Source organism: Kogia breviceps, chromosome 3 (assembly GCF_026419965.1).
Source record: "Kogia breviceps isolate mKogBre1 chromosome 3, mKogBre1 haplotype 1, whole genome shotgun sequence".
Lineage (NCBI taxonomy): Eukaryota > Metazoa > Chordata > Mammalia > Artiodactyla > Physeteridae > Kogia > Kogia breviceps.
Genome location: NC_081312.1, coordinates 172,347,276 through 172,363,686, shown reverse-complemented (window position 1 = coordinate 172,363,686; position 16,411 = coordinate 172,347,276). Strand labels below are relative to the sequence as shown.

General features: G+C 36.5%; 1 protein-coding gene across 1 annotated transcript in view; it reads left to right on the top strand.

Annotated features, from left to right (window-relative positions):
• The window catches only part of CCDC7 (coiled-coil domain containing 7), a 255,469-nt gene that overhangs the window by 28,827 nt on the left and 210,231 nt on the right, over positions 1-16,411 (top strand). Inside the window, exons 7-8 of the mRNA XM_067030362.1 lie at positions 3,762-3,823; positions 4,907-4,963. Of these exons, the coding sequence (XP_066886463.1) occupies positions 3,762-3,823; positions 4,907-4,963 (119 nt within the window). The remainder of the gene's footprint in view (positions 1-3,761; positions 3,824-4,906; positions 4,964-16,411) is intronic.

Below are 16,411 nucleotides of genomic sequence, written 5' to 3'. Positions count from 1 at the left end.
TAGGACTAAGAACTGACCAGTGGATTTAAAAAGGATTCATTTGTTGACCTTGAGAAGAGCAGTTGTTATGAGAAATCTCTGGACAGATGGCAGTTGGGGACAGTAACCATAGACAATGCTTTGGAGTGGTTTTGCTGCGAAAGGGGGAAAAATAGCATAGTAGCTGGAGGGAAGTGGGGACAAAATAAGGCTCTTATAAATTAGGAAAAATAACAGAATGTTTGTATGCTAATAGGAATGACCCATTAGGAAAAGATTTATGATATAAAGAGTCAAAGAGGAATTGCTGGGACAGTATCCTTGAATATGTGAGTGGAGATGGAATAGGGGCTTGGATAATTATGTATGAAACCAGGTAGGAAGGCAGAGTATCAGGGTGCAGATGCTGATATAGGGTAGATGTGGTGTAGAAGCCTGTGGAAGTTATCTTTGGTTGGTTTAGTCTTCTCAGGGAAGTAGAAAGAAAGGTTATCAGCTGAGAGTGAGGATAGGATAGGAGTTTTGAGAAGAGAGATGAGGATTTGTAATAGTCACTAAATGGAAGAGTGAATGGACAGGGACATATCTTTTGATTACCTGGTGATATTGAAGGCCTACTTGAAATCATGCATTTGGAGTAAGATGTCTCTTTAATACTGTTGTCTCTATTCAACCAATTTAGTTACCCAGTTATTTCTAATATCCTATCTGTTATAATGAATCATTCATAAAATCACCCTTAGCCAGCCATATAGAGTGCAAGAAACTATTTTACAATGGTATCAGATATTTTAGGAAAATGTATAATTCTATTTTACTTAGTTTAACAGGAATTTTTAGTATAGCTTTATTTCCTTGGTTTGCTGTAATTTTTATCCATTGCTTTGCTGCCAGCCCTTCTTAGTCTGTTCCCTTCTTTATTTGACAGTTCTACTCTGCTTTTATTTCCAGTCCTTTTAAAAGTTTCCTTTTTTTTTTTTTTTTTTGCGGTACGCGGGCCTCTCACTGTCGTGGCCTCTCCCGTTGCGGAGCACAGGCTCCGGACGCGCAGGCTCAGCGGCCATGGCTCACAGGCCCAGCCGCCCCGTGGCATGTGGGATCTTCCCAGACTGGGGCACGAACCCGTGTTCCCTGCATCGGCAGGCGGACTCTCAACCACTGCGCTACCAGGGAGGCCCTAAAGTTTCCTTTTTAAAGTTTATTTGGTACAGAAAAAAAATGGTTTGCGTGTGTGTGTATGTAATTTATATTCTTCAGGCATATACTGTCTTGTTCTTGAAAATATGAAGAACCAGGATAATATGGGCACCAACTTATTAGAATAAATATTAGCAGTGAAGCAGGGTTCTGTATACCATTTGTTGTGCTAAAGATTACTCCTTTAGGTGCTGGATCCTGGGAAGGTCAAGGGGTGAGGGCAGCTGGCAGACACTTGATTGGCTATTTACCCATTTACCATGGGGCAGAGCTATTTACCGATTGGATCAAGAGAATTTCAGTGTTACTGTCATACCAGTTTATGAATACCTGTATGAGTATCAGACCTTTTCTCCCTTAGCAAGAAGTCAGCCTGAACAGAATTCATATTTTGAGATGTCTCACTTAGTAGATCTGAGTTATAATCTTTATAAACTTCATAATCTGCCAATTCTTTCCAATTCATTCCACTAAACTTCTTCGGTACTTTCTATCCCCTTTCATTGTTGTATCTTAAAAACTATTTTTTAAACATGCTTTTGTTTACATGATTGGCAAGCAGTCAGGCAGCCCCAAAGTGGCAACACAGTGGCAGCTATGAGATTGGCTTGTCATACTTCCAAATATTAGGCTGGTATGGAGACAGTGGGCACAAATGGTCTTGAGTTACTTATACAGACAGCAAGAGCAAGATCAGCATGGTGTCAGCTCCCTGTGTTCCTAGTTCCACAGGACAACACAGAGCAGGAGGGACCAGATGACAGGCCACACAAGTGATTTGTTGCTCTGCCATGAAGGAGCAAAATGTGAACTACATCCATGCAGCTTTATAGTTTTTTAAAAATTATTTTTTATTGGAGTAGAGTTGATTTACAATGTTGTGTTAGTTTCTGCTGTATGCAGCTTTATAGTCTTAACAGAGGGCTTCAACTGGGCTGTAAAGAAGAGAGGGGTAGAAAGCTCTGTGCTCAACTGAAATTAGGGAGATAGATGAGAAGTGAGCTTGTGTTAGTCTTCCACAAGACAGGAATGGAAAACTGCCTCATGGAGACTCTTGACCAGGCTTCTCTTCTCTTTCTCCAGCAGAAATTTCAGGGCATTCTACTACGATTTGGGTCTGACTGCTGGCAAGCCTTTGTGGATCTGTGTAATGTTGATAGAGTGCCATGGTAGAGCTATTCCCCTATTGCATTGATTCTCAAGTGGGGGATATTTTGTGCCCCAGAGAACACTTGTATGTAGACATTTTGGTTTTCACAACTAGGAGTGGGAGAATGCTACTGGAACTTACTAGGTAGAGGTCAGAGATGCTGCGTTCTACAACGCACAGGACAGTCCCCCACAACAAAGAATTATCCAGTCTAAAATGTTGGTAGTGCTGGGGTTGAGAAACCCGTCCTACAGTGATCTCTTCCTTTGTTACTTCTTTCTTGTCCCCTATTGTTTGGCATCAAATAATATACCTAATAATTTTATTATGAATTAATCAATAATTAGTTACCAGTTTAACTTAATAAGCTATTAATTTAATCATTCATGTGTAAGTTTTCCTGTCAAGACTGTCACTTCCTCAAAATCAGAACCAGTCACACACATCTACATATTTCCTATCACATGTAATAAACAGTAAATAAATATGAGTATTTTTAGGAATATCTGAATTAAATCAACTCAAAGTCATTTGTTCCCCTATCCCTAACCATATCTAGTATAGTAACTTATCCAAGTAAAAGTTTACATTTATAAACAACCTTTTTTTTGCATTAAACATACACAAAACCCTTTTATTTTACAGTGTTAAAATAGAAGGTACCCATAATTAGGTTGGGCTTCTATTTATTATGCAGTTACTTTATTGATCTCTCCATCTGTCAATGACTAGACTTAAAGGAATGAAGGCAGTGATACTTGAGTTGGCTTCAGTGGGAGCTGCATAATGGAGCCTTGGTTCAGAGGTTCAGATATATTAACTTGAGCTATCTATTGTGAGGTATGAAATTAATTTCAGGACATATATTAATATTAATACCTGAAATTTAAATGTCTGATATGTACTAGGTATTTTCCTAGTAACTTTACGTGTGTTCTTTGGTCCTTACAACTATAATACTTTATGAGATAAGTACTCTAATATCCCAATTTTGATAGATTAAGAAACTGAGACTCAGGTTAAGTGACTTACCCAAGGCCACATAATTAATAAGTGGGTAATTTACAGCAGGTTTTAAGCCAAGCAATTTGACTCTAGAACTTGTGCTCTTAACAATTGATTACACCATTAATAATACATTGGTAAAAAGAAATCTCATGCTTCTACCAAATACAGTTTTATTATTTTTGTTTATGTTGTTGTTGGTATACCTAATTATGTTCATGGAATTCATAGAATTACATAGTTTGACTTTTTTTCTTATTTTCTTGCTACTAGATAATTTACCTTAATGTCTGTGAATAAAGGTTAAAGGACATGTTAAATTTTATTTTACTAACTACATATGTCTAGAGCATATATTCTAGTTCTTAAGTGTGATTTAAATGCTTAATCTTTGATAATAAATATGTTTTATTTATTGAAATCGTAACAGGGATAGTGAAATTTCACCAGAAGAAGTGCAAACTTATGAAACTGTACTGCAGAAAATTGAAGGTGATAATATTTTATACAAGTCCAGCCTTTATAGGGTTTCCTAAATACACCAACATTTTGAGACTTAAAGTTTAAAAATTTATAGCCATAAAAATTATACAGTGATAAACTCAAAGATATTCAATAGCAGTTGATATTTTCAATAAAAGTTCTTATTATGTTCCAGATTCTGGGAGTGTATAAAATGAATAACACTTGGTTGTTACCCTCAAAATCCACAACATAATAAGGATACAAGCACATTACGTATCATTTTAATATAGTGTAATGCATGATAAAGGTATGTGTAATTTGCAGTAAGTCCATAGAAAGCCAGCTTGTTCAACCTGAGGGAGTTATTTAGGTTTTATGCAACCTTAAAGGATGAATAGGACTTTGTCAAGTGAAGATGGGAGATATTTGGTACTTTAAGAAGAGGGTATAGTATGAAAAACAGCATAAATAGGGAAATAGCACTGGAATGGTATCAAAGTGTGAAGTAATAGGTAGGGGTAAGATAAGAAAGAGCCTAGGCAGAGGGATTAAAATGCTTTAGGAACACTTTCCTTTTTCCCCATATATAATAGGGAATCATTGAAGATTTTTTCTAGGGAAGTGACATGTTGAATTTTAATTTAGAGAGATTATTCTGGCCACATTGAGAAGCTAGATTTGGGGATTGGGAGTAGGAAATAGAAGTTACTGCTGTACCTTAAATGTGTGATAAGTGCCTATATCAGAGCACAAATAAAGAGAGGAAAAGGGGAAGATATGAGAAATATTTACTGCATAAAATTGGCAAAACATGGTGAATGGATATGAAAGGAAGGGAGATTAGATGATGGTAACATTAACTAGGAGAATATAAGAGGAAAAACAAGTTTTGTTGAGAAAATGATGAGTTCATATCACTCAGTTGTTACACACATTTTTTTAGATGTTACACTTTGTTGCCTGATTGGGAGGGTCTACAGTATAGACAGCTCAGTTGTTTTTCTTAAAATTTTTGTTCTCTTGAATGAGTTATTAAAATAAAAACTAAAATTTAAACTCAATTAAATATAATTCATATTGAAACTCATGACAAATTCACTGTTATTTCAGAATTCATAAAAACACACTCAACTGAAGAAATTACAGGTGTTTCTGCGACTGAGCCACGTAAGTTTCCACTCATTAAGCATCATTGTATTAATAACTTCTGTTGAGTTTATTAATTTCTATAATTTTCTGTAATTTAAAGTAATAATTATGAAGTTACAACATAAATTCCCTAGAGTTTGGAGCCATACAGTTGAGCTGGCGATCAAGCAAATACTGAAATTCCTAGTTAGCTACTTGCTACCAAAAATAGACTCATTTTTAAAGCTTACCATGTTATTACTAGGAATGGAAGATTTTTTATTGTGATGAGAATATGCTACAAAAATGTTTCAGAGGTGGTAGGGCTTTGAGGTGGAGCAGTGATAAATTTAAGAGGTCATCTGCACATCTTGTTACTATGAATTATAGATTATCTCATATATACTGGTGCTTTGACTGCAGCTGAGTACCTATCAGTTTGTGAATATAAAGAGCTGCTAGAACTCAAACTTCTAGAATTCAAACTTCTTACTACTTGTCAACAGAAAGGAGAAACTGCCTTGCTTATGTTTTAATACTGGAGAGAATTTTGAAACAATCATGTAATGTATGCTGTGGAATATATTTTTAGAAGTAGAAAATAAGATTTGGTTGAAAAAAGTTGATGGAAATCCTTCCTTCTTTCAACTTCAGCTTTAAACCCTAATGTTGCCATGTTTAAATGAAGGGTAGCTATATATTCTACATTACTCCCAAGACCTATAGAGTCTTCTAATCTGAGGCAGCCCTGCCTGACTAGGTGGGGTAGAAAGGTGTCTAGAGCTTTGGAGTAGATAGTAAAAGCCTGTCTCTGCATCAAGGGGAACTCTCTGCACATCTGTGCAGCTGTCTCTCCCTCAATATGTGCAGCTGTCTTCCGTCTAATAACTGTGCCCTGTGAATTCTAGCTTCTTTGGACTCCCCAGACTCTAAACTTTGTCTCTGAACTCATGGAAACCAGTAAACTTTGTCTGGGTTTCCCTTCCTTATGCTGTGGCATGGAAACTCCAGGCAGTAAGCTGGGGTCATCATAGAGCCATCCTTTGTTCTCCTTCTGTGAGGAATTACTGCATTGCACCTTCTGTTTTCCAGTGTCTGAATATTGCTGTTTTATATATTTTGTCCAGTTTTTAATTGGTTTAAAGTGAAAAGGTGACTCTGGTCCCTGATGCGCCATCAAGGACAAAAACGGAAGTCTCTGTGCCCACTTATAGGCCAGTGGAACACATTGTCCAATCACAAAACCAAGTTCTAAAATAATAAAGTATAATAGTAGAAATTTTACTTGTAATTTTTAAGGGAAGCAGAGGACAGGGTTACATTGTACCATGTGGAGAAAACCCTTTTGCAAATTCCTCAGTTTCTTTTCCCATGGCAGCTGTCTCAGTCCCTGGGCTCTACTGGTATATGTCCACTCTTTCTCAGTACTGCCTGTTCACTTGTATACTCTTTTTCTCTTAAAAGTACCCTTTTTCATCTTCTCCAGTGAAATTTTATTCTGTTCTTCCCTTCTCATTCCCTAAATCAATAAGACAAAAGCTGCCTTTGAATTTCATTCTGTTTTTTGTTCTTTAGACTGTAATTTAATCTTGATGTTGCTTTATTTCATAATTAATGAACTCTTCTTTTAGAGAAGTTTTAGGTTTATAGAAAAATTGAGCAGAACGTACAGAGTTTCCATATACCCATTTTCCACTCCACTCCTCGCACAAAATTTCCTCTATTATTAAATTTTGCATTAGTGTGGTACATTGGTTAAAACTGATAAACCAGTATTTATACATTATTATTAACTAAAGTCCATAGTTTACATTGGGTTCAATCTTTGTGTCATACAGTTCTATGGATTGTGACAAATGCATAATGTCATGTATTCACCATTACAGTATCATACAGAATAGTTTCACTGCCCTGAAAATCCCATGTTCTACCTATTCATCTCTCCCTCCATCCACTGAATCCCTGGCAGCCACTAATCTTTTTGTTGTCTCTAGAATATTGCCTTTTTGAGAATATCATATATTTGAAATTATGCGGTCTTTCTTTTACTTAGCAATACACATTTGAGGTTTCTCCATGTCTTTTTATGCTTTTATAGCTCATTTATTTCTATTGTTGAATAGTAATGGATTGTATGGATGTACCATAGTTTATTCATCTGTTGAAAGACATCTATGTTGCTTCGAAGTTTCTACAATTATGAATAAAGCTACTATAAACAAAGGTGTTTCTACAGACAGAAGTTTTTCAGTTCATTTGGGTAGATACTAAGGAGTACAATTGCTAGATCATATAGTAAAAGTATGTTTAGTTTTGTAAGAAATTGCCAAGCTGTCTTGCACAGGGACTGTATCATTTTGCATTTTTACTAGAAATGAGCATGAGAATTTCTGGTGCTCTACATCTTTGTCAGCATTTGATGTCAGAATTTTGGATTTAAGCCATTCTAAAAGGCGCATAGTGTTATATCATTTTTTAAATTAAATTAAATTAAATTTTATCTCATTGTTTTAATTTGTGATTCCCTAATGATATATAATGTTGAGCATCCTCTCATATGTTTATTTGCCATCGTATATCTTCTTTGGTGAGGTATTTGTTCAGATCTTTTACCTATTTTAAAATGGGGGGATCATTTGCTTCCTTATTGTTGAGTTTTAAGAGTTTTTTGTATATCTTTGACACAAGTTCTTCATCAGATATGTGTTTTGCAAAGATGTTTTTCTCAGTCTGTGGTTTATATTTTCATTCTCTTAACAGTGTCTTTTGCAGACAAGAAGTTTTGAATTTTAATGAAGTTGAACTTTTCTTTCATGGATTGTGCTTTTGTTGTTGTGCCTAAAAGTCATCTTCAAACCCAATGTAACCTGGACTTTTTTATATGTTATTTTCTAGAAATTTCATAGTTTTGCCTCTTATATTTAAATCTATGATCCATTTTGAATCAAGTCTGTGTCTAAATTAATTTTTTGTGTGTGTGAATGTAGTTTTTCTAGTACTATTTGTTAAAAAGACTAACCTTTCTCCATTGAATTGCCTTTGTTTCTTTGCCAAAAATCAGTTGACTGTATTTGTGTGGGCCTATTTCTGGGATCTCTGTTATGTTTCATTGATCTGTTTTTCTGTTCTTTGCCAATACCATACTGTCTTTTTTTTAAAAAAATAAAGTTATTTATTTATTATTTACTTTTGGCTGTGTTGGGTCTTCAGTGCTGCACGCTGGCTTTCTCTAGTTATGGCAATTGGGGGCTACTCTTTGTTGCAGTGTGCAGCTTCTCATTGCTGTGGCTTCTCTTGCTGCCAAGCACGGGCTCTCGGCGCTCGGGCTTCAGTAGTTGTGGCACTTGGGCTCAGTAGTTGTGGCTCGAGGGCTCTAGGGCTCAGGCTCAGTAGTTGTGGTGCACGGGCTTAGTTGCTCCGTGGCATGTGGGATCGTCCCAGACCAGGGCTCGAACCCGTGTCTCCTGCATTGGCAGACGGATTCTTAACCACTGCACCACCAGGGAAGTCCCTTACTGTCTTGATTACTGTAACTTTATAGTAAGTTTTTGAAGTTGGATAGTGTCACTCCTCCAACTTTGTTCTTCAGTATTCTATTCTTTGGACCTGTTGTCTTTTCATTTAAAGTTTAGAATCAATTTGTTGATACACACAAAATCACTTGCTGGGTTTTTGTTGTTGTTGTTTGTTTGTTTTTCCATGCTGTGTGGCATAGGGGATCTTAGTTCCCCAACCAGGGATCGAATCTGCACCCACTGCAGTGGAAGCCTGGAGTCTTAACCACTGGTCCGTCAGGCAAGTCCACCCTCTTTTTTTTTTTTTTTTTTTTTTTTTTTGCTTGCTGGGTTTTTGATTGGGATTGCATTGAATCTACAGATCAAATTGATGAGAACTGATGTCTTAACAGTCATGAGTCTTCCTATCCATGGACATGGAATATCTCTCCATTTATGTGTATCTTTAATTCCTTAAATGAGAATTTTTTTCTTAATATAAATTCTGTACATATTTATTTAGATTAATACCTAAGTATTGAGTTTTTTGGTACTAATATAAATGGTGTGTTTATAATTTCAAATTCTACTTGTTTATTGTTGGTATATAAGAAAGGAATTGCAATTTACTTCTGTATATTACTCTTGTATGCTGTAATCTTTCTGTAATCACTTACTCATTGCAGGAGATTTTTGGTGATTCTTTGGGAATCACCTTTTTTATACAGGCAGTCATGCCATCTGTGAAAAAAGACAACTTTACTTCTTCCTTCTCAAACTTTATAATTTTTCTTTTCTAGTATTATTGCATTAGCTAGGACTTGTAGCATGATGTTTAATAGGAGTGGTGAGAAGGAACATCCTTGTCTTATTCCTGATCTAGGGGGAAAGCATTTAGTATCTTACCATTAAGTATGGTGTTAGCTGTAGGTCACAGACTTAGAAAACAAACTTATGGTTACCAAAGGGAAAAGGTGGGGGGAGGTATAAATTAGGAGGTTGGGATTAATATATATATACACTACTATATATAATATAATCAACAAGGACCTACTGTATAGCACAGTGAACTCTATTCAATACTCTGTAATAACCTTTATGGAAAAAAATCTGAAAAAGAATAGGTATATGTATAACTAAATCACTTTGCTGTATACCTGAAACTAATGCAACATTGTAAATCAACTATATTCCAATATAAAATAAAAATGTTAAAGTATGGTGTTAGCTGTAGGTATTTTGTTTGATTTTCTTTATCAAGTTGAGGATGTTTTATTCTGTTTCTAGTTTGCAAAGAGTTTCTGTCATGAACGGGTATTAGATTTTGTCATACGCTTTTTCTGTATCTTTTGAAATGATCATATGATATTTGTTCTTTGGACTATTGATATGATAGATATATTAGCTGATTTTCAAATATTGACCCAGCCTTGTATAGTTGGGATAAATTTCACTAGGTTGTGGTGTATAATTTGTCCCATACCTTGTCAGATTAAATTTGCTAATATTTTGTTGGGGTTTTTGCATCTGTGTTCATGAGAGATATTGGTGCATGGTTATCCTTGTTTGGTAATGTCTTTGTCTTGTTTCAGTATTAGAGTAATACTGGCCTCATAAAATGAGTTAGGAAATGTTTTTTCTGGTTCTGTCATCTGAAATAGATTGTAGATAACTGGTATAGTTTTTCCTGTAGGTTTGGTAGAGTTAGCCAGTGTAGTCATCTGATCCTGGTGCTTTCTGTTTTGTAATGATATCAAATTATTGATCCAGTTTCTTTAATATATAAGATATATATTCTATTCAGAATATCTTTTTCTCCTTGTGTGAGTTTTGGTAAATTGTGTCTTTCAAGGAATTGGTCCATTTCATCTAAATTATCAAATTTGTTGGCATAAGTTTTTCATAATCTTTTTTATTATTTTTTGATGTCAATGGGATCTGTTGTGATGTCCCCTCTTTCATTTCTGATGTTAGTAATTTGTGTCATATCTCTTTTTTCTTAGTTAGCTTACTCATTTTCTTGAATTTTTTCAAAGAATCAGCTTTTGGTTTAATTGATTTTCTGTAATTTCCTATTTTCATTGATATCTGCTCTAATTTTTATTTCTTTTCTTCTGCTTACTTCAGATTTAATTTGGTCTTATTTTCCTAGTTTCCGAAGGCAGAAGCTTGGATTATTGATTTAAGATCTTTCTTCTGTTGTGATGTTTTCATTCAATGCTATAAATTTCCCTTTTACTGCATTTCACAAAATTTGATGTTACATTTTCATTTTAATTTAGTTCAAAATGTATTTTAGTTTCTCTGAGACTTCTTTGTCATATGAGCTATTTAGTAGTATGTTACCTAATCTCCAAAATATGTTAGGGTTTTCATGTTGTCTTTCTGGTACTGATTTTTTTTTCCTGGGACCTAACTATATATTGTCTACAACTTTAAATATAAAGTTAATAATAAATAATAATAAAGATAATGGTAACATTTACCAAAAGAAAGCAGGAGTAGCTATATTAATTTGAACAGAGCAGAATTTGGAGCAAAAAAAAATTATTAAGAATAAATAGGGGCGTTTAATTCTAAATGAGTCAGTTCTGCAACAAGACACAATAGTCCTCAAAGTGTATGTGCCTAACAACAGAGAGTCAAAATAAGTGAGGCAAAAACTGATAAACTGCAAGGAGATATAGATGCACCCACTATTATAACTGGAGACTTCAACACCATTCTATCAGAAGTAGACAGATGCAGCAGGCAGAAATTTGGTAAGGACTTAGTGAACTCAACAACACCATCATTCAGCTGGATAAAATAGACCTCTATAGACTACTTCATGCAACAAGAACAGAATACACATTATTCTCAAGCTCACATGGTACATACACCAAAATAGATTGTATTCCAGGCTATAAAATATACCTTAACAAATTAAAAAATAGAAATCATATAATGTCTGCCTTCAGACCCCAAAACAATTAAATTAAAAATAAATACCAGAAAGGGAATTCCCTGATGGTCCAGTGGGTAGGACTGCATGCTTTCACTGCTGAGGCCACAGGTTCAATCCCTGGTCAGGGAACTAAGATCCCTCAGGCTGTGCGGTGTGGCCAGAAAAAAAAGTCTGACAACAGTAAGTGTTGACAAGGACATGTAACTGTGAGTGAGGTATACATTGGCACAATCACTTTGAAAATTAGCTTTATCTAATTAAGTTGTGGATGTGCATACCTTTAAAGTCTTTTCTTTTTAACGGCTTTATTGAGATATTATTGACATACAACATTGTACAAGTTTAAGGTGTTTATCATAACGATTTGATACACATATATATTGTGAAATGCTTACCAAAATAAGGTTTTTTACATCTCCTTTATCTAACATAATTACCATTTTGTTGTTGGTATTGTTATGGAGAGAATATTAAAGTTCTGCTCCTATAGCAGCTTTCAACTATACAATACAGTATTAGCTGTAGTCACCATGCTGTGACCTTAGGTCCCTGGAACTTAATCATCTTATAACGGAAAGTACTCTTTGACCAACATTTCCCAATTTTCTCCACCCCACAGCTCCTGGCAATCACCATTATGCTCTCTGTTTCTATCATTTCAGTGTTTTTAGAGTCTACATATAAGGAAAGTATACAGTATTTGTCTTTCTCTGTCTGACTTATTTAACTAAGCATATTCCCTCAAGGTCCATCCATGTTGTTGCAAATGGCAAGATTTCCTCTTTAATGGCTGAATAATATTCCACCATGTGTGTGTTTTGTGTGTGTGTGTGTGTGTGTGTGTGTGTGTGTGTGTGTGTATTTATCCATTTGCTTGTCTGTGGACATTTGGGTTGTTTCCATGTCTTTGCTATTATAAATAATGCTGCAGTCAGAGTTCCCTGGAGGTCCAGTGGTTAGGACTCATGGCCTGGGTTCAATCCCTGGTCGAGAAACTAGGATCCCACAAGCCATGCAGTGTGGCCAAAAAAATGCTGCAATGGACACAGGAGAGCAGATATCGCTTTGAGATAGTGATTTCATCCTCTTTGGATATATACCCAGAAGTGAGACTGCTGGATCATATAGTAGTTTTATTTTTAATTTTTCAAGGGACCTCCATACTGTTTTCCATAGTGGCAGTACCAGTTTACATCCCTACCAACAGTGCATCAGGGTTCCCCTTTCTCCACATCCTCATCACCATTTGTTATCTCTTGTCTGTTAGATAATAGCCATTCTAACAGGTATGAGGTGATATCTCATTGTGGTTTTGATTTGCATTTCTCTGATGATTTGTGTAGTTGAGTACCTTTTCATGTACCTGTTGGCCATTTGTATGCTTTCTTTGGAAAAATGTCTATTCAAGTTCTCTGCCCATTTTTTAATCAGATTATTATTTTTTTGCTATGGAGTTTTATGAGTTCTTTATGTAGTTTGGATATTAACCCCGTATCAGATATGTGGTTTACAGATATTTTCTCCCATTCAGAAGGCTGCCTTGTCAATTTGTTGATGGTTTCCTTTTCTGTGCAGAAGCTTTTTAGTCTGAGGTAGTTTCACTTTTTAAAATGTATATATATTTCATTGTATTCTTCAGCTCAAAAAGTTGTATGGTTCTTTTTTATGTTTTCTATCTCTTTGTTGAATTTCTCATTTGTTCTTGTATTATTTTCCTAATATCATTAAATTGTTTTTCTGTGTTCTCTTCTAGCTCTCTGAGCATATTCAGAACGATTATTTTGAATTCCTTGTTGGGCGCTTCCTGTATCTTCATTTCTTTGGGGCCAGTTACTGGAGGCTTAATGTATTCCTTTGGTAGAGTCATGTCTCCCTGATTTGTTGTGATCCCTGTGTCCTTGTGTAGGCATCTGCACATTTGAAGAAACAGTCATCTCTTTCTGACTCTATGGAGTGACTTCGTTAAGGAAGGATTTCCAACCACAGGTCAGGGAGTGCCCAAGTACACCATCACCCCACATGTAGTGCTGTGGGTGCCAGGTGTGCAGACATGTGGTGGGATTGGCTGGGTGCATTGTGACGCACTTGCTCAGGCCATTGTAGTCCATAGCACTGACAATCGTGTGGTCCTTAGTATGTGTCCCAGGGGTCTACAGAGGCTGCACAGGCTGTTGGGGTCCTCAGCATTGTCTGCAGGTACAGCAGCAAGGGACCAGGGCAGGCAGTGGGAGTGGCCAGAGCTGGTGGTATGCACACACTCAGTTGTGAGGGCCAGCCACAAGTGCCTGTGTAGCAGCAGTGGCCAGGTGCACACACATTGTGGCGGGGTCCAGGACAGGCAGCAAGGGCTGGAGTCAACTGTGGGCACACGGGCAGCTCAGGAGTCCTGGTGGTCACTGTGCACCACTGTGGCTTTTGGGTCTTACTACAGGCATACAGCAGTGGAGGCTGGTGATAGGCCACGGGTGTGCAGGTGCCCAGTTGGAGGGGCTAGCTGCAAGTGAGTACAGTGGTGCAGGTCAGTGACAGAAGACAGGGCCTGATCTGGGCCCACAAGCAGCTATGGGGATCTGGCTCCTGTGACTGCACAGTCTCCTGATGGGTATGCATAGGGCAGTGGCGATTGCTGATGAGCCGGGCTGGGAGCATGCAGGTGTACAGCTGGAGCGGCTTAGCCCTGTGTAAGCGTGTGATGGTCTACAGGAGCCACAGAGGTTTAGGCTGGTGTCTCACACTCACTCAGCTACGGAGGCTTGGGCTGGCCACTGGCATGGTTCCTGGGATGTAGTGATGGTGGTGGTTGGGAAAGGGGAGTAGGGAGGGACTCAGGCAGCTGGCATAAGCTGTGGGGTGAAAGCTGGTGAGTTCTTCGGGGGTCTGCAGTGGCTGTGCTGGCCATTGATTTCTTCAACCGTAAAAGCTGCTGGGCTCCTCAGTGGAGCAGGTCACTGGGAACTGTTGATTGTTAATCTGTTAAACTGTCAATTGTTGATCTTTGTTCGGGGACAGAGGCTGGGGTCTCCTACTCTGCTGTCTTGGTGATGTCACGTTCTTAAACTCTTGGACTATTTTCATACCAGTTTTGTTTGTAATAGTCCCCAAATTGGAGATCTCAAATATCTGTGACGAGTAGAACGGATAAATAAGTTGTGGTCTATTCATACGTTGGAGAAACATCATAATGAATATGTTTGAAATCTAGCTGCTGATAACATCATTGATCTTACAAACATATTATTGACTGAATGACGTCCTAAATACAGAGAGTATTTTCATTTATGATAAGTTAAAAGCCAGGAAAACTTAACTCTGTTCATTAAGGATACTAACAAGGGTAGGAAAGATACAAAGATGAGAAAAAAAAGGTTAGTAGGCACCTATAGGGTGAAGGAAAGGGTTATGAATGGGGCGGACCACATAGAGAGCTTCTAGGATATTGGCAATCCCAGGTGCCTAATTGTTGACCTTGAGTGGTGGTTGTGGGGATATTTGCTTTGTAATTATTCATTAAACTATAAGTATATTTTTATTTATGTTTTGGTAAGTATAATATAGCTCATGATTATAAAATACAAATGAATATGAAGAGAATTTATTTATATTGGGACTTTTAAAGAACGAAGCAAAGCCTAGAAACTACAGAACAAAATCAATAACTTTGGTTAAGTATAAAAATTCTGTATATTAGAAAATATCAGTAAGTATATAATTAATAGTAGATTGTTAACTGTATTACACACTATGTGCTAGTATTAATTGGCCCCTACAAATGAGTAATAAAAAGGCAGACAACTCAGGAGAAAAATGGACAAACATATGAACAGGCATGTTACAGAAGAAGAAATTAAAATGTCCAAAAATATATGAAATGATGCTTGACCTAACTAGTATCAGGGAAATGCAAATTAATGCATGAATGTATAAGAGGCTTAATGACCATATAGTATTCCATTTTATGGTTATGCCATAATTTATTTACTGTTCTTCTATTGATGTTCATATAGATAATTTCTATATTTCTGTTTCCATAAACAGTACTACTGTTAGCATATTTGTAAGAGTAAAAACATAGTAACAACGTGCATTTTTAGGACTGGCTCAATGAATTACAGTACATTCTAGCAATGGAGTGCTGTGTAGCTTTTAGAAAGAATAAGATAATTTTATATAAAATGCTTAGAAACATTTTCCTTGATATTTAAAATGATAAAACAAGATAAAAGCACTATATGTACATTTTATCCCATTTTTATAACCTTTCTATATAACATGCATTCTAGATGCTGACTGTCTCATATTTTTTCCCAAGAAGAAAAACCTGTCCATTGATAAATAATATGCATGCATTATTACTATTTTTTACTTATTAATAAAATACTGAAGCTTTATTATAATAGAGAAAAGAGGTCCTCCTCCCTCCACAATACACAGCAAACAACTGGATCTCCCTTTACCATTTTGGCTTCTTCAAAATGACTGTATAAGCCACTTTGTTAACCAGAGACACTCTGCTCAGGAAAGGGCCTTAACAAGAACAGTTCAGTAAGACATGGGTTCTCTGATCTCTTTTCTTCTGTTTTAAAGTTATTCATAATGAGAACTTGAGGAAGAAGCAATTGGACCCAAGCTGTTGCATTTGGCAATGGAAGTGTAATCTTCCCATCTATACATTCTATGCTACTGAGTTGTAATTCCTAAACTAGTGGAATCGTAGAAATGGGATTGTTTTAGGGGCCTCCATAACAAATTGCCATAGAATGAGTGCATTAAACAACAGAAATTTATTTCTCACAGTTCTGGAGGCTGAGAAGTTCAAATCAGGTTCTAGCATAGTCACATTCTGGTGAGAGCCTTCTTCCTGTATTGCAGATGGCTGTCTTCTTGCTGTGTCCTCAAATAATGGAGAGAGAGCAGGGAGAGAGCAAGCGAGCGCTCTTGTGTCTTATGTGGCTCCATTCTCATGATTCAATTACCTCTCAAAGACCCCCATCTCTAAATATAATCATATTGGAGATTAGGGTTTTAACATATGAATTTGGGGGAATA